The 21060-nt window shown below is 33.1% G+C and overlaps 3 protein-coding genes across 4 annotated transcripts in view; 2 read left to right on the forward strand and 1 right to left on the reverse strand.

The window, feature by feature from the left end:
- LOC11442188 (triose phosphate/phosphate translocator, non-green plastid, chloroplastic) overlaps window positions 1-3941 on the forward strand; it is a 4870-nt gene extending 929 nt beyond the window's left edge. The window contains exons 2-10 of the mRNA XM_024779598.2: window positions 1-23; window positions 189-341; window positions 1013-1098; window positions 1220-1304; window positions 1412-1531; window positions 1639-1707; window positions 2797-2926; window positions 3040-3126; window positions 3732-3941. The exon at window positions 1-23 is cut by the window's left edge and continues 100 nt beyond it. Of these exons, the coding sequence (XP_024635366.1) occupies window positions 1-23; window positions 189-341; window positions 1013-1098; window positions 1220-1304; window positions 1412-1531; window positions 1639-1707; window positions 2797-2926; window positions 3040-3116 (743 nt within the window). The 3' untranslated portion in view covers window positions 3117-3126; window positions 3732-3941. The remainder of the gene's footprint in view (window positions 24-188; window positions 342-1012; window positions 1099-1219; window positions 1305-1411; window positions 1532-1638; window positions 1708-2796; window positions 2927-3039; window positions 3127-3731) is intronic.
- A 2077-nt stretch (window positions 3942-6018) lies between these two features.
- LOC11435649 (transcription factor MYB98) lies at window positions 6019-7707 on the forward strand. The gene is made up of 3 exons (XM_003601204.3): window positions 6019-6320; window positions 6445-6571; window positions 6948-7707. The coding sequence occupies exons 1-3, from the start codon at window positions 6022-6024 to the stop codon at window positions 7593-7595; spliced, it is 1074 nt and encodes a 357-aa protein (XP_003601252.3). The 5' UTR covers window positions 6019-6021; the 3' UTR covers window positions 7596-7707.
- Window positions 7708-13662: 5955 nt separating this feature from the next.
- On the reverse strand, window positions 13663-18851 carry LOC11431727 (boron transporter 1). 2 transcript variants are annotated; one of them, XM_024779336.2, is made up of 12 exons: window positions 17632-18851; window positions 17435-17517; window positions 17163-17355; window positions 16925-17063; window positions 16612-16783; window positions 16302-16468; window positions 16009-16182; window positions 15782-15877; window positions 15383-15520; window positions 14979-15298; window positions 14402-14672; window positions 13663-14139 (listed from the first exon to the last, which is right to left on the reverse strand). In XM_024779336.2, exons 1-12 carry the CDS (start codon window positions 17733-17735, stop codon window positions 13882-13884), a joined length of 2115 nt encoding a protein of 704 aa, XP_024635104.1. In that variant the 5' UTR covers window positions 17736-18851; the 3' UTR covers window positions 13663-13881. The 2 variants fall into 2 exon arrangements, with proteins under 2 accessions (XP_024635104.1, XP_003601253.1); XM_003601205.4 differs by having other exon boundaries at window positions 13663-14136; window positions 17632-18847.
- Between the last annotated feature and the right edge of the window lie 2209 nt (window positions 18852-21060).

Raw genomic sequence — 21060 nt, forward strand, 5'->3', positions numbered from 1 at the left:
GACCTAAAATCACTGGTGCCATGGTATTTTGCTCTCTGCTCATTCAATTAAAATCTATGAAACACGCACAAACATTGAGACCGATAATAATTTGAGAATATGACATAATTCAAAGTAATCACATGTGACGCCTTCGATTAGAGGTTATGTGCTTTTTTATCATGCATGTGTTTGTTATTTGTATGTAGCTTGCAGCAATATTTCCACTCGCTATCGTGCATACTTTGGGGAATCTTTTCACCAATATGAGTCTTGGAAAGGTGGCTGTGTCATTTACTCACACAATTAAAGCTATGGAGCCTTTCTTTTCTGTCATCCTTTCTGCCATGTTCCTTGGAGAGGTTAGAATGTTAATTTTTTTTGTTTTTTGTTTTTCTCGCAATATGCCATTGGTTAATGTAATTAGTCTGCAGTAAATTTAATGACGATTGATAAGTATGCTTCAAACTATTATGGGTTTAAATTTAATCATGTTCACGGCCACGATCTATGAAGCACGGATACGGACACCAGACACGACACGCCGACACAACTAATAATTTGAAAAAATCACATAATTCAGTGTAATTACAAGAGTCGGTGTCGTATCGGTGTCGGACATGACACCGGGACACGTCTAATCCGAGGAGTGTCCGTGCTTCATATGCCACGATCCATGAATTTGCGGTTGCAAACTCAGGTCATCAGAAACCTTGATGTTGGGCTACAATTGTGGTCACTGACTTTTTTTAAAACTCTGGTAGTATATTTCTCTGGTAGAATGTTGTCAACTGTGGATTGCATAAAACAACGATTTATTCAAAATTCCGCTATACTACAATGCTATGCTGCTATTTGTTAATATTTTGTACTAAATAGTGATTTGTTCAAATTCTGCTATCATATAGCATTATAGCGCCACCATTTGGCAGTTGTCTAACTTATGTACTGTATTTGGTGAAAAAAATACATTTGATGTATTCTAAGGTATGTTTTACAGTAGTAATAAATCCCTTGTTTCACTTTCTAACAGAGGCCTACACCCTGGGTGATTGGTTCACTCGTGCCTATTGTTGGTGGAGTTGCACTGGCGTCTATTACTGAAGCCTCTTTCAATTGGTAAGATCTGATGTGTTCTGTTCCTTCTAGAGGTAGTGGAGAAGGGATGTGGCATGGTTTGTAAAGAAAAGATTTGATCGTGTGAATGAATTCTAATAAGCTTTGGTGGATTATTGAATAGGGCTGGATTTGCAAGTGCAATGGCTTCCAATGTGACAAATCAATCACGTAATGTTCTTAGCAAAAAGGTCATGGTTAAGCAAGAGGTAATATGATCTTTGGACACTTCCTAATGTTTGCATTCAAGTAGACATTTTATGAATATCTTATAAGCAAAAAATGCAGAAAATAACAATGATTTTGTTCTTCTCAGGAATCATTGGACAACATAACTCTCTTCTCTATAATTACAATAATGTCCTTCTTCTTGTTAGCTCCCGCGGCTATCTTTATGGAGGGTGTTAAATTTACCCCTGCTTACCTGCAATCTGCTGTGAGTATCTTTTTAGTTAAAGTTGATAGGATTGTTGTATCATAGGTACACTCAATATATTATTGTGTTGAGATTGCTAATATGTTATACATTATCTTTTTCGACAGGGGTTGGATGTTAGACAAGTGTACACCAGATCTCTTCTTGCTGCACTCTGTTTCCATGCGTATCAGCAAGTGAGTTTTCTGTTTTCTGGTTCTAGGCATAATTTCTCCCCTCTTTTTTTTTTTAAGGGATTGCATTGAAATTGCAAGAACCTGATAGGGGAGGCTAATCAACACTGCTCTTGCTTATGGTTCTTTGTCTTTGGCATTTTATTTTTACTTTTACTGCTAGATCAAAGTTAAACATAACTGACTGCTACTTGCTGGGAGACAATGCTCTGAAATGTTTTATAACATACTCCCTCCATCTCATATTATGTGTCACATGTAGAATATTTGTTTGTCTCATATTATTTGTCCTTTTAGAATATCAACGACACATTAATTACCTTTTTCTACTTACGCCCTTATTTATTTCATCTCAACTCACCTAACTACTCCGCTAACTACTTTACCAATAAAAGTATTTCAGTCAGTGAAGCTCATTTTATCGTAGAAATTAATACACTCAATCATTTTTCTTATGAAGTGTGCCTATCCTTAAGCAACACTTAAATTGGGGTTGGGTCTGGAGGGAGTAATAGAGTAAACTTTTAGGTTTTGCTGTTCAATGCATTGACCGGTGCTTGCTAGACTAAACTCTAGGTGGCCTAAAACCTCTTTTAAATTTTCATGAACGTCAGGGTCACCCCAACATGTTTAGAGGCCTAAAGCAAATATATAGTCAAGCCTTTTAAAATAAAATTAAAAAAACACAACTTTGAAAATAAATTAAATCAAATTCTGCCAAGTCCAATGTTTGAACAGGGAGGATGTGAGAGACCCTCCTCTTGACTTAGTTTGGAGAACATCTATTAATACAACATCTTACAATCTAATATTTGTATTTATACATTAGTTAAAAAGTATGGTCAAAGTAAGTCAAGTGAATAGTGCACATTGCAAAAATTGGACATGTATTTTGAAACGGAGGGGGTATGTGCTTCATAATAAATGAACAGTCATATTAAACTACCTAACCTGAAAAGAAATGCTGACATAGGAAGGGAAAATAGTGGCTGAAGCTTTTTGATGAATAATCATATCATTAAAAAGAAAAAATGAACGAAAGAGAAACCAATGCAATGAAAGAGTAATATTTTTCTGTGAATGGGCTTGCAGGTTTCTTACATGATATTGCAGAGGGTATCCCCTGTTACCCATTCTGTCGGCAATTGTGTGAAGCGTGTTGTGGTCATTGTGAGCTCTGTTATCATCTTCAAAACACCTGTCTCTCCTGTGAATGCTTTTGGTAAGATTGCTTCTTTCTAGTTTTAAAACATTTGAAGATTCTCACTTTGAAGTTTTTTTAAACACATCCATTCACGTTCATGGCTGAGATTTTTTCATTATATTTTTTTATAGGTACCGCTATAGCTCTTGCTGGTGTTTTCTTCTATTCAAGGGTGAAGCGAATTAAGTCAAAGCCAAAGACAGCTTAATTTTAAAATGGTAAAATTTTGCTAGTTGCATTACAAATGCTAAATAGCTGCAAATTCTGAATTTATTTGTAGGTGAGATAGGAATATGGGGATTACACCTTTCTTGACCCCCATACCACACATTATCCATTTTTTTCTTAAAAAAAATAGTTACCATGTGGATTTCAATTGTCTGAGTAAGTGCCTATTGTTTCTGCTCCATTAAAATGTTGTCCTCTTTATAATTTTTCTCATATACCACATGAAGGTGGGATTTTGATGTATCTTTATATTACAAGCATATATGTCATCACTGTTTTGGTAAACACAATGCGAGTTATTCTGCTTGGTGATTGGACTGTTCATAATCTGTCTGAGTAATTTCACTTTCCCAATATTTTCTCAAAATGACCTGTTTATAAATTATTACAAATGATGCTGCATCGAAGTTCTAACTATCTTGAAGTCTGTTTAATCTGTGAACAATATCTGTACCAGTATTTTGTGGTAATAGTAAAACGATTTGCCTATTGCATTAGGGGTGAGAGTACTAATTTTTTTTTAATCAAGTTAGATCTTTGTTTAAACATATTTATGCTATTGGACCAACATTTTTTTTCGTCACTTTTGTTACAGATTTACATACATGGGCACTAAATTACATACTGAAAGAATGTTTCACTATTCAGTACTACAATTAGACTCAAACTGACGAAAAGGAGATTGCAATATTAGACGAAAAATTCATGTGTTAATTTTGATATATAGAGACTGTAATTGTTATTTTGAAGCCATTTTATGGATTGAGGATGTGATTTGTTTTTATTTTATTTTTGAACGGCCATGTTTTCAAATTTGTTTTGGTAATGGATGTGAAATGAAAGTTGGTCTAATAGTGAAAATATTTTAAGTATGAAGGACTGACTTGACACAATAAAGATAAAGAATTAAGAATAATGATATTGGTACTGTTTTGCTTATACCAATAGCATTTATGCAAAAGAAATACACCACCTGTGCAAGAATTTGGTACCAATGAAAGAGAAGCTACATACAGTAAAAGTTAGCATGCTTGTTAAGCACTGGTTTGGACACCTTGTGTTGTTTTTACGTTGTAGCAAAATGAATAAACAAACAAGTTTGTGCAGCATTCTCAATACAGTGTGTTGCTAATGGCTTTAGACTTCGATTAGTTTTTTAAACTTTTGACCGAAAAAGTGCCTCTATGAATTGTTGGTAGAGTGTAAAACTATGAGTTTGTTTGTTTAGGTTCAGATTATGTTACTAAGTTATGCTTGTTTGCAATTCAATGTCACATTTGCATAAATTTTGGATGAAATTGCGACGGAGGAGTACTTTGACAAATGAAAAATATAAGAGGTCAAAATTGCTAAAACAAATTAAGGTCTTTCTTGCACAATCGAGATGCTTGGGGCAACAAAATGCAATTAAGCCTAAAACTTAAAATTTTACTACTTAACAAATCATGAAACAACTTCTAGTAATCAAAACAGAAGCTTCTACGATACATTTGCAAATTGAAGTTTGATTGTATACTTGCTTTCTAAATCAATATACAAACGATCAATATTCGTTATCATAAAAAATAATAATCATTCATTATTATGAGTAAAAAAAATCAGAAAATTTTGATTTAATTTTGCTGACACTTTCGGTAAACAAGATCTAGTTATTATAATTGTAAATGATAGAAAATTTGTACCGTTACACTCAAATGTAGAAATTGTCCAAAAACAATCACGTAGAAAAAATACTTACTTGTTAAAACGTAAGAGTAGATTTTAGCTAGGAAGATGTTCATATTTTATATTCGGTCGTGTCTTGAATGAAGACAATTGTTCTGAGAAATTAATTTTTTACTTGACAATGCTTGATAACTTTTAAATTTGTCCCATAAAAACATAGCTGTTGCCCCCTCATGATAAAGTTGGAGACGAAGTACTGATATATATAAATTCTTATTTATACTGTCTCAGTTTGTATGACATACTCAACTCAAAAAAATTCGACCTTTTGACTATACACACTAAAAGATTGTCTCCCGTTTTTGGTTTCTTCGGCTCTAACTAATTTGCCTGCAGCGTTACTCCTGCATTAACATAACTAATTACGTATATGAAATAAAAATTAAAGAACTATATGCACTAAACCCCTCAAAGAAAAAACTATATGCACTAATGATTATTCAAAATTCTCATTACGTCAAAAACAAAAAAGTAAAAATGTTCTTTGCATTTGTGTTGACCTGCATTATTTAACACTTATTAATTTCCTTCTCTTGTTAAAGCATACAAAACCGCTACATGAACTCACAGTCTACAGGATTAATTCTACTACTACAAACGATTGACCATAATAATTAAGCATGTAATGTAAATAACATAACGTCAAAACTATAATTATCTTTATTAAAATAAGCGACAGTTACCAGCTTAGACATTAAAATAAAATATAATGTTAGATTACTATGGTTTAATTTAACCCATATGGTTAAGTTCAATATGTGAATCAAATCCTTTACCATTGGAATTTGTAATTAAATGCTTTCTAGTGTTCCTCTCCTATTTAGGGACATAAACGAGGTTACTTGTAACATTAGTGTGACAAACATTATTTTCTGTTGCACTTTATGTCAATGGATTTTCAGACAAATTTTTTACAAGAAAATTACCACTTGAAATCCAACATAAAAAATTATGAGAATCCTTTTGGAGTGGTTCCTTCATCTCATGGTTTCTTTCAAGATTTTAATCACATTGATAAATTTAATGTGAATAGTAGTACCTTTTTCAATCCTGTCTCCGGGGTCAAAAATTTTGATCTTAGTGATAATTTTACCTATGATGTTCATCATAATTTCAAGTCTTTTGCAGAAAACAATAGTGGTAATGGTAATGCTTATGTTATGGATAATTTCCTATATGGAGGTGGTTATGATTTGAACAACAACCTTTCTCAAAGGAATAATCAAATGGAAATGATGGTTACAAACCAAAATTATTTTCCATTCAATATTTCTCAAGAAACCAAGCCTTTGAATAGTGTTGTACCAGATGAAGTCTCATGCATATCCTCAGTGAATTATTACAAAAGAGTTGGCATGAACAGAAATAATAAGGCATATCCTTATGCCTCTAGGAAGCCTGAGAAAGTTAAAAAGAAGATCAACTTTATAAAAGGGCAATGGACAGTAGAAGAAGATCGGTACATACATTTTTTTTCTATTATTTATCAGTTACTTTTTAATTTGTGACTGTTTTTCCTTTTTTAGGTACTTTTTTTTTTGGTCTAAAAAGGTTATGATGTATATGTGTGCATGCAAATACAGGTTGTTGGTTCAGCTGGTTGGAGAACATGGTTTGAGGAAATGGTCTCATATTGCTGAGAATTTGCCTGGTAGAATTGGAAAACAATGCAGAGAAAGATGGCATAATCATCTAAAGCCTGACATTAAGGTGAATTCTTATTTATCATATTATATATATGCTTTTATCTCTTAGCTTAGCACATTAACACTGACTTAGGTTCAAATTTGAAATTCTCCCTTTAATCTAAATTTTTATTGATAAAACGTACAAATACTGATACACATGTGTTTGCAATAAGATATTTAAGGTAGGTTTACTTCACATTTCTTGTTTTTGGTTTTAATTTTCAATTCAACTAATAAACATTATAGGATATGGATTTAATATTGTACTCACTATTTTCTTGTACATTTTGTTCGCTATTTGAGTCTTTCATCTGCTTTGTAACAATTTAAAACGAACACAAAATTTAGATATCGAAACGAATAAATGTTTTTTCAATTCATGGTGTGCCTTATTGCAGAAGGACATATGGAGTGAGGAAGAGGACAACATATTGATCAAAGCACATGAAGAGATAGGAAACAAATGGGCAGAGATAGCTAAAAGGTTACCAGGAAGAACTGAAAACTCAATCAAAAACCATTGGAATGCAACAAAGAGAAGACAATACTCCAAAAGAAAGGGTAGATCAAAGTACCCTAAAGGAACTCTTCTACAAAAATATATCAAGAGCTTAAACCTAGACGAAAATCCTCCGAAAGATTATAGAAGAAAACCTTCAGCTAATGCTATAAAAAACAAAACCAACAGAAGCACAACAATATCCTCTCAGTCTCAACAAACTGAACAATTTTTTCCCAATGATCAGTGTTTGGTACCAACTTGTGATTTTGATGATGTCCCGGATTTTTCTTTCGATGAGAATTTGTTTCAAAATGGGTGTAGTATTGATTCTCTACTAGATGATATGCAATGTGCTGAAGCTGATCAAATTATGGAAGGAAAAAAACATTTTGATGTTGAGACAGAAATGCCATTGGATATTATGGAATCTATGCTTGGAGTTGAAGTTAAGAAGGAGATGGATTTGATGGAGATGGTTTTTTCAGGTCAACGAAAATTTTCAAGTGACTCATTTTTTGGTAATGACATCAACATTGGTTTGTGATAACATGGCACTATGTTTAGTTATTTATTTCAACAAGTATGTGTTTTTTGGAGAAAATTCAGAAAGATGGAGCTTGGACTCTTGAGTTTCAGAAGCACAAAAATGCAGTGAGAGTGGCTATAATCTAGAAAAGAAGGCAAAAAGTAGCACAGTAACAGAATTATCAATGAAAAATAACTATACTTTGTCAAAAATTAAAAAAATAAATTATACTACTGCTACTGTTACTATTATTATTATTATTATTATTATTACTATTCCTTCAAAAAAAATTATTATTATTATTATTATTATATATTAAAAATAAAAATTGTAGTTGATTTATGGTTCTTGTTTGAGGGGGAGAAATATGTTTATGTATGTTATAAGTACTTTTGAACTAGATTTGAGAATACAGAAATAAAAAATGGCATTTTGTTAGCTATTTTACCCCTGATCAGATTGTACAGAATACTATGGTTATACACTTATACCTAAGATAACTCTGCACCGTGGCATATTTGGATTTGGATGATTATGAAAAAATACATTTGCACTTTATTTGGACTTGTATTAAGATATATAAATTTAATACACTGTTTTTTGAGGGGTGGTTATAATAAGGGACAAAGGTACTAGTATTTATTAAGTGCTTAATTTTATTTCATTATTTTGCGGGGGAATGCTTAATTAAGTTGTAAATTCAAATGCACACTATAATTGTATATTATAGGTTATATATTTAGAGAACATGAAACTTTTTTATTTTTTTATCAAAAGAGAGTTGAAGTTAAAAAAGAAAGAAACAATTAAACAAATCAAATGAGGAGTAGAAACTTTCAATGTCTAACAAATATGTGTCGGGTCTTACTCAAAATAATGCAAATCTATATCAAAGGTTACACCAATCAATAGCTACAACATCAATGCAAATATTAGAGGAACATATTTAACTCATAAAAAAACTTTATATTTTTGTGAAGAATTTTCTATTATGTTCTATTATGGAGGACCATATATATTTATTAGAAAAATATTAGCAACAATTTATTTTGAACACTCTCTCTAATACTCAGTCTCTTTTGATGATATAGAGTTTATTTGGTTTGGTTGCTAGCACTATTCTATTTTCTGTGTTTTATAATAATTTTTACTACCAATTTCTTAATACCCTCAGCAGACCCAGAAATATTTTTAAAAATTTCTATTATTTATTTACTTCTTTTGACAGAATTCTATTAAGAAATAAATTAGTGGAACAAGGTGACGCATATCCAGTAAAACGGAACCGAAAGAAACAATTAAAGGAATGCGTTACCTCATATTTTTTTTAAGGAATGCGTTAGCTAAATCTTAAGTAATTGAAGTGTTAGTGCAATAAATTCATATTGTATTTTGGACATCCAGCAACAAAACTGAGCTTAATATCCCCTTAAAAAAACTGAACTTGATGTAATATATGTTCAGCCGTTCGACTACAACAAGTAGAGTAAGGTTACTTCCTTGAAAAAAAAAAGTAGAGTAAGGTTACTCTCCATTTTTTATAAAAAAAATTAGAACTATTTCAAAATGAAGAACTATTTATGTATTTTCCACTATTGTAAATGCAAAGTAAAGGTCATGTTTTGAGTGCAAATACAAAGTATGTCATTATTTTGAAACAATTTTTTTTTCCTTTTTTGGAAAGTAATGCAAAGTAAGCCATTTTGGAAAGCACCGGCGAACAATTCTTGCTTAGGGTTTACCACTTTAATGGTGGCGTTGTTGAATCAGACGAGGTATTCTGGCAAGGACTCGTTTGGGTCTTGGCGGACGTTGAAGAGGTTGGTAGTGGATACCTTGCAGTGTTTGCTCGCTGAGAACTGGTGGACAAGTTTATGAGTCATGTTCTGATACCCGGTGATGGAGAAGCGGGGAAGATTCATGTACCACTGTTGGGTGGCCTCTTTTAGGATTAGTTTGCGTTGCATCTGAGAGATTTTAAAGCTCCTATCACCGCCATCTGAGTGTTGAAGGTTGTGGCGTGCTCCACAGGGTCACTCTTGTCGTCGAAGGACAACAGGGAAAGGGATTTCAAGTTTTCTAGGACGGGCGCATTCCAGATGTCCATTGATAGAGGTTGAGGGTCGAGCTCATCAACATCCTCACGGTGGAGTTCGTCCTGCTCATGCTGTTGTTGCTGGATCGCTGTCATGGAGGCCTACATGGCTTCGTTCTTCTGCAGTAGCTGTTTGATTTGAAGTTTCATCGTTGTCATAACCTCGCGATCGGTTTGGTTATCGTCGACCATCGTTTTGTGAGATCATCGAACGTTTCTAGGTTTTTGAGTGCAGCCTAGGTTAGTTTTATCGAGGCCCCGCGATGGGCGTCAAACGTACTTGCAGTGTATATAAAACTAGGATTTAGTCTGTTTTCATCATGCCTTGAGAATTCTCTCAAGGTGGGTATTTATAGCCTTTCTTAGGCTTGTATTTTCGTGACTTAGACCCCAAGTAACTTAGGCCATAAGTCACGTTTCTTAGGGGAAGCGTGTGTTCTAGATCCTTCTAGAAGCTCATCAAGGTGGTGACGAGTTTATAGGTGGAAGGGTGCGCCCCAGAGTCAGTTAGCCTTTGCAAAGGGATACTAAACCCTTAATGGAATATTGACGGCCCATAAATTAAACGGAAACAAGACCATGGATGAGCCAAACAAGCAGGTTCATCCATGCACTCCTTGATTTCTTCGTTTCTTCTGGGACAAATCAAACTTGCTTGAATAGCATGAACGGATATCACCAAGATAACATCTTACTCAATCAATCTCTTTGAACTATACTGACAAAATATAGAGAACACGGTTCTCACATCGTCATTGTTTTGAAGTTTTATCTCAATGAATCAAACATATCTATTTGAATCGATTGACAAACAATAATAATCAACATCCACCATCTTTCTTTTATCACCGTGGTTAAGACAAACATTTATTTGGTTCGGTTGATCATTTAAGTCGGACAATATAATATCAAGACTAATCCTAAATAGATTAGGTTTTCCCTTGTTAGAGTAAATTACAGTTAAGTTAAAGCTCATTTAGACGATGGTTGATCATTTAACTATATTATTTGACGAATAAGTCAACCAAATCAAATAAACAATATATCATCAATATGGTCTAGTTCCATTACACTTCTAAAAAACATTGAAAACCGAACAAAACCTAACGATAGTAATTTTTGTTATTAACTCAAAGTTAAATATGCTGTGTAGTTTCGGAAGCTAGTACCAAGTACGTACCAGACAGTGGAAAGATTGTATGCTTCCACTAAGTTATGTTTCTTATCTAACAAGATGGGTCCTCACCAATCACACGAATCCTTACTCCCATTAACTGAAGCAAACTTTTAAAGTATCTCAAATAAACATGCTCTTTTTGCAAAGCAGACAAACTAGATATCTGAATCATATATTGTCACTTTTCAAATCTATACCAAATTTTCGTTCATATAGTACCTTGGATCATATATAAAGTAAAATCATGTGATCATTAGAGGGCAAAACTTAATTATATATGTGTGGTTATTATACGTTCAAAGCTAACTTTCCCCCACTTGTCACACTTTCATTAATTAAGTACTCTCTTTATGTACTACATCCATAATTTTTTATTGCAGTGATTTGCAGTAGTAGTTTGGTAAAATAATACTATGAGTGTGATTGGCTTTGCCGGCGACCGAAAATTAATTTTAAATGAAAAAAAGATTCAAATCTTTACCTAATGTTAAAAATTAATTTGATATCAAAGACATACCGATAGGTAATACCCTCCTAAAATTGTAAGTTTCGTCAATTACTCCTTGAAATTAACAAAATTTCAATTACCCCCTGAACAGAGCTCCTCAGCGGCACCTTTGAAGAGAAGCTCTTCCCGATCTTGATCTTTCTAATCCCTTTGTTCGAACGAGAAGCAAGAGTAGCTACCATTCTTCCTACTATTGGCTGTCTTCGGCATCTGTACTACCACTGCTTGCACAACGTTAATCAATTTACCCCATCCGTCAAATTCTTTTGTTAGTCAACATGACGTTTTGCAAATATCCCTTGAAGTTTTGCACTTATGTGCAAAATGTCCTCCGAACTTGAAATTTTTTATATTTTTTTCTTATACTTGACTCAAAATATATTAAAAGGAAACAATTGACAGTTAACTTTAATATTTAAGTTATTTAAGACGCATTTTTCGAATTATCATGATAGAAACTGGTATCAAACATAGAAATATGACATAAATAACTACTTTTATTGATGATACAACATGAATAGCAGGAATAGCTCTAATGAGTATTTTGTGCTGCTTCTTTTTCTATCAAAACAATGTTGACTTGAAATTCTTTTTGGAATTCTAGCTTATGACTCCCAACATAGGTGTCAAACACATCAATATTGCTTATGTTGATTGTCACGTGCTCATTGTATTCACAAACGAAGTATTATTGAGATTGAATTTTCATATCTAATAAAGTATTACAAAATGGTTATAGACTAGTATATTGTTTTGCTTTTGTTTATCTAAAATATTGGATTGTAATAAAAGATCCAAATGTTAATTGTAATATTGTAGAGTTTAAAGTATTAAAATTAACTGTTAATTGTTTGCTTTAATATCTTTTGAGTTAATGATAAGAAAAAAACATAAATTTTCAAGTTATGGGAGCATTTTGCACATAAGTGCAAAACTTCAGAGGTATTTGCAAAACTTTATGTTGACTAACAGAAGAATTTGACGGAGGGGTAAATTGATTAACGTTGTGTAATTTCAGGAGGGTAATTGAAGCTTTGTTAATTTCGGAGGAGTAGTTGACGAAACTTACAATTTCAGATGAAGTATTTGCCTATTTATTGACTCCATATGATATGAAGTTGGATTTCCTGTAATATTGTCTAGAATTTAGTTATGTAGAGTTAAGAACAACAATAGTTGGCAATAGTTTTTAATTAATTAACATTCTCAAACCTTAACCATGAAATTGAATGGCCTAACATCTAATTAAGGCATCTTGAACCACATAGGACAAGTTGTGTAGATAAAAAGGGCTTTCAATGTACTAATATCATTGTGCCATTATTGAAAGCAAGAGATGATGCAAAGCTTTGATAGGACACTTGTTCGTTAGTGCTCATAAATTAGGTAAAGTGTTTACCTTGAGATGAAATATGTAGGACCATGAGGTTCACAAAACCGTCAATAGAGACTCTTGTTTTGTAAGCAAGAAAAACAAACACCTAGCTAACAGCCTAACACATCATATCATACCCTCTCTCGTCTATGCTTTCATCGTCATCATATTGTAATCATTTTTTAAGACACTATACAAATGATCCTATCTGTGCATGCATGTGTCTATAGACATCAAAGTTACCTTGTTTCTTCCTAAAAGTACAGTCAAGGGATGATTAAATGTGTGCTTGAATTTTATGCATCCCTTTCACAAGTTCATAATAAAAAGAGAAACAAGAAAGTAACAGATTCTTTGTGATTTTTATTTTGTAGTACTATATATAATACAATGTTACATGTGTCATAGAACATATGAGGGTAAATTTAGCATATTATTTTTGGTTACGTAATGTCTTTACCCAAAATATGAATTGCTTCACAAGCATTCCTGCTTTGGACGTAGCATGTTTGGCATTGTTTTGAGACAAAAACAAGTTTGGCATCAAATTTATTCTAGTTCCCTAAGCATGAAAGCAACACTTTGTTATGAGTAAAATCCATTTTGTGTGTATTATTTGCATGTGTGTTTACTATTTGCAATTAGACTTTTTTTTACCAACACATTTCGATTCTTAACATCTACTATTTTTTAATTTAACACAAACATAAGTCATTTCATTCAAGTAACTATACATTTAAAAATGTATTGGATCAACATGATACTAATTCACTAAGATATAAAGGTATTATTTTTTAAAGAAACACGCTTCAAAGAAAGTTTTTCATGTCTCCTAATCCCTCATGGATATTTTAAAAAAATCAGCTAACCTACATACCTAAAACTAAAATCCAAACAGCAACACAACAAACATTCAACAGCATCATTTCATCAACTTGAAAATATTCCTGCCCACTTTATATTGTAAGGATTATAACAGTCAGACAACAAACTCTCTTGGTAAAAAGTTAAATCGACGCAAAGAAATATGTCATCAAGAAAATGCGGTTTTTTTGTCAAAAACACATAACCTGTAGAATATCACTTAGTACTACTATAATCTGCTCTAGATATACATTTTAGCTTGAAATTGAACCGTTTAGATATTTTTCAAGGTGTTTGCTTTGACTTTAACTCCTTCCCATTCGATCCTAGGCTGTTTTCCCCTCTCAATGCAGCTACTCGAGGACTGGGAATGGTTCCTTGCAGGCTATTTGCAGATCTTATACCACTTATTGGTGTTGCAGTTGAACTTGATGCTTTAGGGCTATGAGTGTGACGTATCTCTCCGCGACTTCTCGTAATAATTTCATCAAGAATTTCCCCACCATTGATATTCATTGTTGTTCCATGGTTACTTAGATCCTGCTAGGTATATAAACATAAAAATCGTGAACAACATATGTGATAAGATTATAACATTTTTGTACCAATCTCATAAGAGTTTAATTTTGATACACTGCTAACCAATCACATATGTGACTTACGAGGTAGTTGTGATAAAAGTCAAACAGTTTCAATGATTTAACAATTATGATTGATTGACAGCGTAAATAATTATTACATTGACGGTGTATATGAATTAAATCTATTTGATAAAAAAAAACTAATACGATTCAAAACCTCTTACATCAAAGGATATGTTGAAAGCAATGGCAGGTGCTTCCTCGTATGCTGCTGCGTCCAACTCTTGAAGATGGGCTCCTTTGAAAAAATGGGGAAGAAAATATTGTCGAACGGGGACAAGAAGCATGATTAACAATGGGAAGAGGACCCCGGCGATTGGTATCCAGGTTATGCCAAAGCAAAGAAGCAAGTAAGCTGTCTGGAACAGAGTAAACAAGGCAATTGCTTTCAAAGGCACAGTCTCAACAAAGGTTGCATGGTGTTCCTCCAGCAGTCTAGAAAGGGAAAAAGAAAATCTTCAATCTCATAAAATAGAATGCCAACACTCACAAGAGTCAAACGAGCGATATGACAAGTCCATATGTTGTTTTCAGCTTATTTTCATAAGCTCTCTAAGATAGCTTATGAAAATAGCTCATAGTTTTTATAAAAGTCGTTTGATTTTGTTTTATTTTTTTTGTAGAAATAGCTTATAAATGAACACTTATATGATAACAACTTCTGCTATAAGCGCTTACTAAAGTTGTTTATCAAAACAGAGTCTTATAATAGTGAAAAATTGAATATGAACATAAACATACTTGTATCTTCGACTTGGAGCAGTGAAAAGGTACAATATTCTCTCCCAAAACTGATTTCCTGGCAAGCTTTCAATTGCCATGAAGGCAAAGTAACCCCAAAGCACTGAGGTTGGTATCTTCTTCAAAACAGGCATAGCAGCAACACAGACAGCAACCATCAATGCCTGAAGTAGATTGCTGAGACGCTGCTCTTTAACTTCAACTGGCAAAAGGTCATCAACATCTTTATTCACGTCGAAGACGACTTCATCAACAGGGGCATCAATGTATCCATGACTTGAAGCGAGTGCGACGGTAGACTCTTTCAACTCTTTCAACCCCTGCTTGAAGAACAAAACCAAGGGTATATAAAAAAAGGCGATCGCAAATTTCAGATCAATTGGAAATCATTGGGTCACATTTACCAAGGTGGGTGGAATTTGGGGAACCAATGGTGTCTGCATTACGTCATATGCTTCTTTCATACTTTCGTATAACTGACTCAGGTTCATGTTTTTCTCCATGCTTGTTCGTGCAGTAGAGACAAGCTTATGCCGCAAAAGCTATTCCAAACAAAACAAATATCCATAATATTCAATTATCTTAGTTAAAAACAGACAAGACTTAACAAAATGTCCATACATAGCGACAAACAACCGACAAGTCATATTTGAGAATATTTTAAAAGGATATTAAATAAAATGAGAGATTATCATGCAACCTTCCAATTATTTCCTATTCATGTTTACCAAATATTTTATAACTCTTCAATTCAATTTAAATTTACATGTACTAAATTCAATGGTCAATAAGAAATATGTTACCTGATGTTTCAGAGTAGCTAAGCTCTTGGTATGCATTGGAGATTGCGGAATCACACCATTGGAAGGAGGGATTCCAATAAGCCCACACAATAAGGTCTGGAGAGTAAAATTGACAAGAATTTAAGAAGGAAAAATAGTGACTAGATGGACTAGAAAGAATAAGAAATAAGTTATATATTTCCATTAACTGGCATTACAATATATTTCTAAAGTATTTAAAAACATACCAAAAAGCCAAGGAGCAGTAAGTCATAATGATAAGATGAGGGTTTTCTTATATTGAACTCCTTTTGCTGGGCAAGTTGTGACGCAACACTGTGATCAAAGTAGTAAAGCACAGCAATCATTGTCGCTGGTATAAATGCTCCAATAATATACAATAGGGGCACATTCAACATTTCCTGCAAAATGTAACAAAATATGAGCAACAAGTCATGCCTGCTTTGCAAGGGGAAAACTAGAATATGACATTCTGTATGGTGGTACAATATTACTATCCACCAAACATAATCAAAGTCACCTTGACAACAGTCCAATTTGAGTATGCACCAGGAGACCATGGATTTGGACTGAAAAGTCGCCTTGGGACTCCCCTTGGGACTTCGTTGACTGGTATGTAAGACACAGCAGTCCATACAAGAATCATTAAGGGGACTCCATAATCAGCTATAAATCCACGTAGCCAACCTATAATTTAACCAAAAAATTTAGAAGAATGAGAATGTCAATTAAACAAGTTAGTTACCTTACCTCACACTCACAATCTATCTTGTAATGAAAATCATTCCCTACTACATTTTTTGGTCATAGTTCAGAAGCATAGCCAGTACCTGTCCCGTAACGCCAGGATCTAGCCTTGCGGCTTCCTAGACCGGTAAAAAGAAGGCCGAACGACAAAACTAAAGCAAACATTCCATTGCCAAAGAGCCAAGAGGATTGGAGTGCAATCTGATTGGTACCTTCTGTCTGTGTCTTCGGTACACCAAACTCCTCCACAAGCCCCTTTAAAATGGAGATTATTAACCTTCTTATCAAACATTAGTTTCATTTAGCTAACTGTTAACAGAAGGCTCCTATTTCGAAACCGCATACAGAAAATTACATATTACTAGAGAAAATGTTTCATGGTTCATAATTACTAACCTTTATAGCCTGCTGCATAAAGAGCATTGCAATTAGCAGACCAAATAGTTCACCGGTAAGGCGTGTGAATCTGTTGATTATAGAGCACGCACCGAGAATGGCCAGCAAGAAGAGCAACAGCGCAGTCCAAACACACACCCTAAAAGATTATTTATAAAAAATAATATTAAGAAAGCTACTTCATCTAATCAGTAATTCCCTAATAAAAAATTAACAACCCATGGAATTCAAAAGATACCATCCGGTCCAAGGTAGGAATAGTTTGTGTCCTAAATCCTCGCGATCCTTTGCAAAGTTGTACATGAATGTGTACATCAGAACTGTTGGCTCAGCTACACCTAGTATGAGGAGAGGCTGCCCTCCAATAATTGAATGGATAATACCACATAGTGCAGTTGATGCAAGAGTTTGAACAGCAGTGAGAGTTCCATCTGTATAATATATATAACTTCTTAGCACACAATATGACCAGAATACAGAGACTGAACCTGAAAAATAATATTCATTTACCAGTATTTCTCTCCAGTTGCTCTCCAAAAGAAATAACAGGAATTGCTGAAGCAAAAAATATGTATGTAGTTGGTGCAAGGATCCTATATAAAACAGAGTTAAATCAATGATTAAACACTATAGGCAGACTTCAAGATTGTAATTGTAACATCAGAACCAGCAAGTTCCTAGTTATATTTTATAGCTATATCACCAACCTTGCACCTGCGCAAAATCCACTGGTCCAATCTTGTCTGTAGCACACAATTCTCGCTTTGAAGTCATTCTTAATCCCACGGAAAGGAACAAATGTTTCTTCCATGACAGTATTTGAATTCCAAGGAATTAATATTGCTCTTACAAGGTTAAAAGATGAAAAATATGCAATTGGAGGATGCTTATTTCCGACTCAAATTCAAGAGAACTCTATAGGTAAAATAGTGATGAAAGCCGCCTAGGCGTAAATATCAATAGAACTCAGAGCAGGGAGACATGAATATCATGCTAAACAGAAAACTTGAAGATGGTGTAGTTATTTGTTGAGCACACACATCAGGCTCAAGATGAAGAAAATGAATAAATGAATCCAGAAAAAAGAATTTACATTTCAAAGAATTTATCAAGAACTTTTGCATATATTGTAATGGATGACAAATAAACTAGTTAGTGATTGAACAAAAATCACTTAAATTACATATCCAAGAGAAACTCAAAGATAGTCAACAAACACTTCACAAGAAGAGTAGAATTAAATACTCTCCTCAAGATTCAAAACTACCCTTTTCTCTATATTACAATAGAAACCCTCCATATGCTATCAAAAGAAACCAAATTTACTCTCAGAAACAAATTACATATTACATGTTACACTTTCACACACTCAAATTTCAAAGTGAAACTAATCAAGTATCAATTTTGAATGTGTAGATATGGAGGGTAACCTGGTAAAATTAACGAAAATCCATAACCATAACCTGCATTTTGCTAGTATAGTTTAAAATCTCTGAGAAGAATGTTCACAAGATTCAACTAGATTAACGAGATTCCATGAATGAGACCATGTTGGGATTCGTTCAAAACACTTTTAAGGATTCGGACATTAATTAAAAAGAAAAAGGGTACTTTAATCTAAAATCAAAATTACATTTTTCTGCAAAGAAACTCAAAAAGGAAAAAGACCAAGTTGAAGCAAACCAAACAAGAAGAAAAAGTGGTTGCAGTTACATTCTATGGTAAACAAGATTGAGACAAAGCACAAGAGGAGGAACAAAGCAAAAGGAGAAGTAACGAAGTACGAGGTATCTGTGAATGTGAGAAGAGAAGTATGAAGAAGAAGAAGAAGAAGAAGAAAGAGAGTATGTTTTGTGTGACAGTGGTTGAATGTTGTGAATATATATAAAAGAAAATGTTGGAATTTAAGAATGTATGTAGCAGGAACAAAATAATATTAATAATAAACGATAATGCGACACATACACACAGAAAATAGCAAAAGAAATGTGATTAGACAATAGTCACACACACACACATGAACAAGTTGTTTAAGATTTTAGGTAAAACTGTTCTCGAAAATGATAGTTGCGTGTTAAGTTAAGAATATGCAATAGTATTTTTAAAACAAACAAAAAGTATATATGATTTTGTATTGTTCACTTGGGTTTTCACATTTCTCAAATTTACGAACGTTTTTTTTTTTTTAAGAAGTTAAATTAACTCTCTTAAATTAGCATTAGAGAGAATCGAATCTGAGACCTTAAGGAGGAGCATACTCTCAGGTCCTAAGTCCATATCACTAGATCAACCCAAGTCAGTTCAAATTTACAGGACGTTGAATGTATAAATGTGTTTGGATATCGTCACCTTTTAAGATATATTTTGGAATGAGATTCAAGTTTATTTAAATAGTTAGCAAATCATCTATATGAAAAACATTTGACTTTGAATTGGATATTTGTAAACCACAAAATTAATTGAAGTGTGATACTACATTGTTTGTAAGTGCACATGATACACCAAACCAATTCAAAATCGCAAACTACACTTCCCGAAACATAGCATACTCAAAGAAAACAAGATTTAAATCCTCTTCAATGCCTCAACCACCAAAGCATGATTGAGAAGTTGAACTCAAAATCCCACGTCTATACAAATTAACCCCGGTCAAAAGTCGGTTTTGTAAGAATCTCCATACAAATAACGACATCTTCAATTGAACCGTTTAATTCCAAAACTATGACATTTGACGTTAAATGCTCCAAACCTTCTCCATGTGATAATAATCGGTAAGATTTCTTGATGGAAAAGTCACCATTGTGATCAAATCTCTAAGACCGCCTATCATTTACATTATCTTGCAAGAAAAAATTATACAGCATAGCACTAGAATCACACAACAAATTCTCTTCACAGACAAATGATTTTTGCCTCCAATCGGAAGTCCAAGATATTTAAACAGAACCATGCTAACTTTACTATGAAGCATGTGGATTGCCTTCGGCACCCAAGAGCTTGTCACATGAACACCCACAAGCAAATTTTTATGAAAATTAACTTTCAAACTTGATACCAATCGGAACAATTACGGGATAGCATCAATGGCTTTGGTATTAACCCAACTTTTTTCTCCCATGATCAAGATATCTTCTGTAAATTGTAAACGAGGTACCCTAAACAGATGATCACCACCTACTGAAATTTATAAATCAAACCAGCTTCATTTGACACACAAATAATTGAATTAAGACCCTAATTTGCTATCAAAAATAATAAACTAACAAAAATACTAGTATTATTATACTTTTTAGCTTTTTATTGCGTTTCGCTACATTTTAACTAGAGCCAATAATAAATCTACAATTATAATATTTTAATAAAATAGTTCACATTAGTATTACCACTATAAAAAAGATTTTCGAATTCTTAAAAATATATGATTCTCTCTCTCTCTCTCCTACTTTTCAAAAGAGATTTTCGAATTCTTGAGAATATATGATTTTTTTTCTCTCCTACTTTTGAAAATGAGGTCACTTTCCCCTTTCATGATTCGATCCCATGATCTTTTTGATGTGGGCGAAACATGTTACCACTAAAATGAAAATATATGATTTAAAGGTTAATGACTCTCATATTGCATCACATCAAATGTATAGAGATTTTATAAAATAATCTCAATCCTAAAACCATGAATATATTGTGCTTCATTACGTTTAGTGTCAATGTGTTTTAATAATGATTTGTGAAATAATTAAAAATATTTTTATATTTACTAACTATTATAACAATATCCATCTTACTTTTCAAAGTGTACCATTTTAAAATTACATCAGTTTGTCTTTCCCTAAAAAAAAATTATATCAGTTTGTCTAGTGAATATATATATATCCTTAAAAAAAGTTGCAAGATAACTTCTAATTGGTTAGAGATGGGTATTGTTTACTTTTTGGTAGTAAAACACATCTTTTGGTTATGCCTTCAATAATTTGGATGACTTTTTTTTTTTAAGAAGTTAAACTAATTTATCATTTAAATTAACATCGAGAATAGTCGAATTTAAGACTTTGAATAAGAATATAATGTGAAGTCTTAAATCAACACTATCATGCCAACCTAAATGGTTTTAGTAATTTAGATAATTAATGTTGGACCAA

Source organism: Medicago truncatula, chromosome 3 (genome assembly GCF_003473485.1).
Source record: "Medicago truncatula cultivar Jemalong A17 chromosome 3, MtrunA17r5.0-ANR, whole genome shotgun sequence".
In the NCBI taxonomy this organism is placed as follows: domain Eukaryota; kingdom Viridiplantae; phylum Streptophyta; class Magnoliopsida; order Fabales; family Fabaceae; genus Medicago; species Medicago truncatula.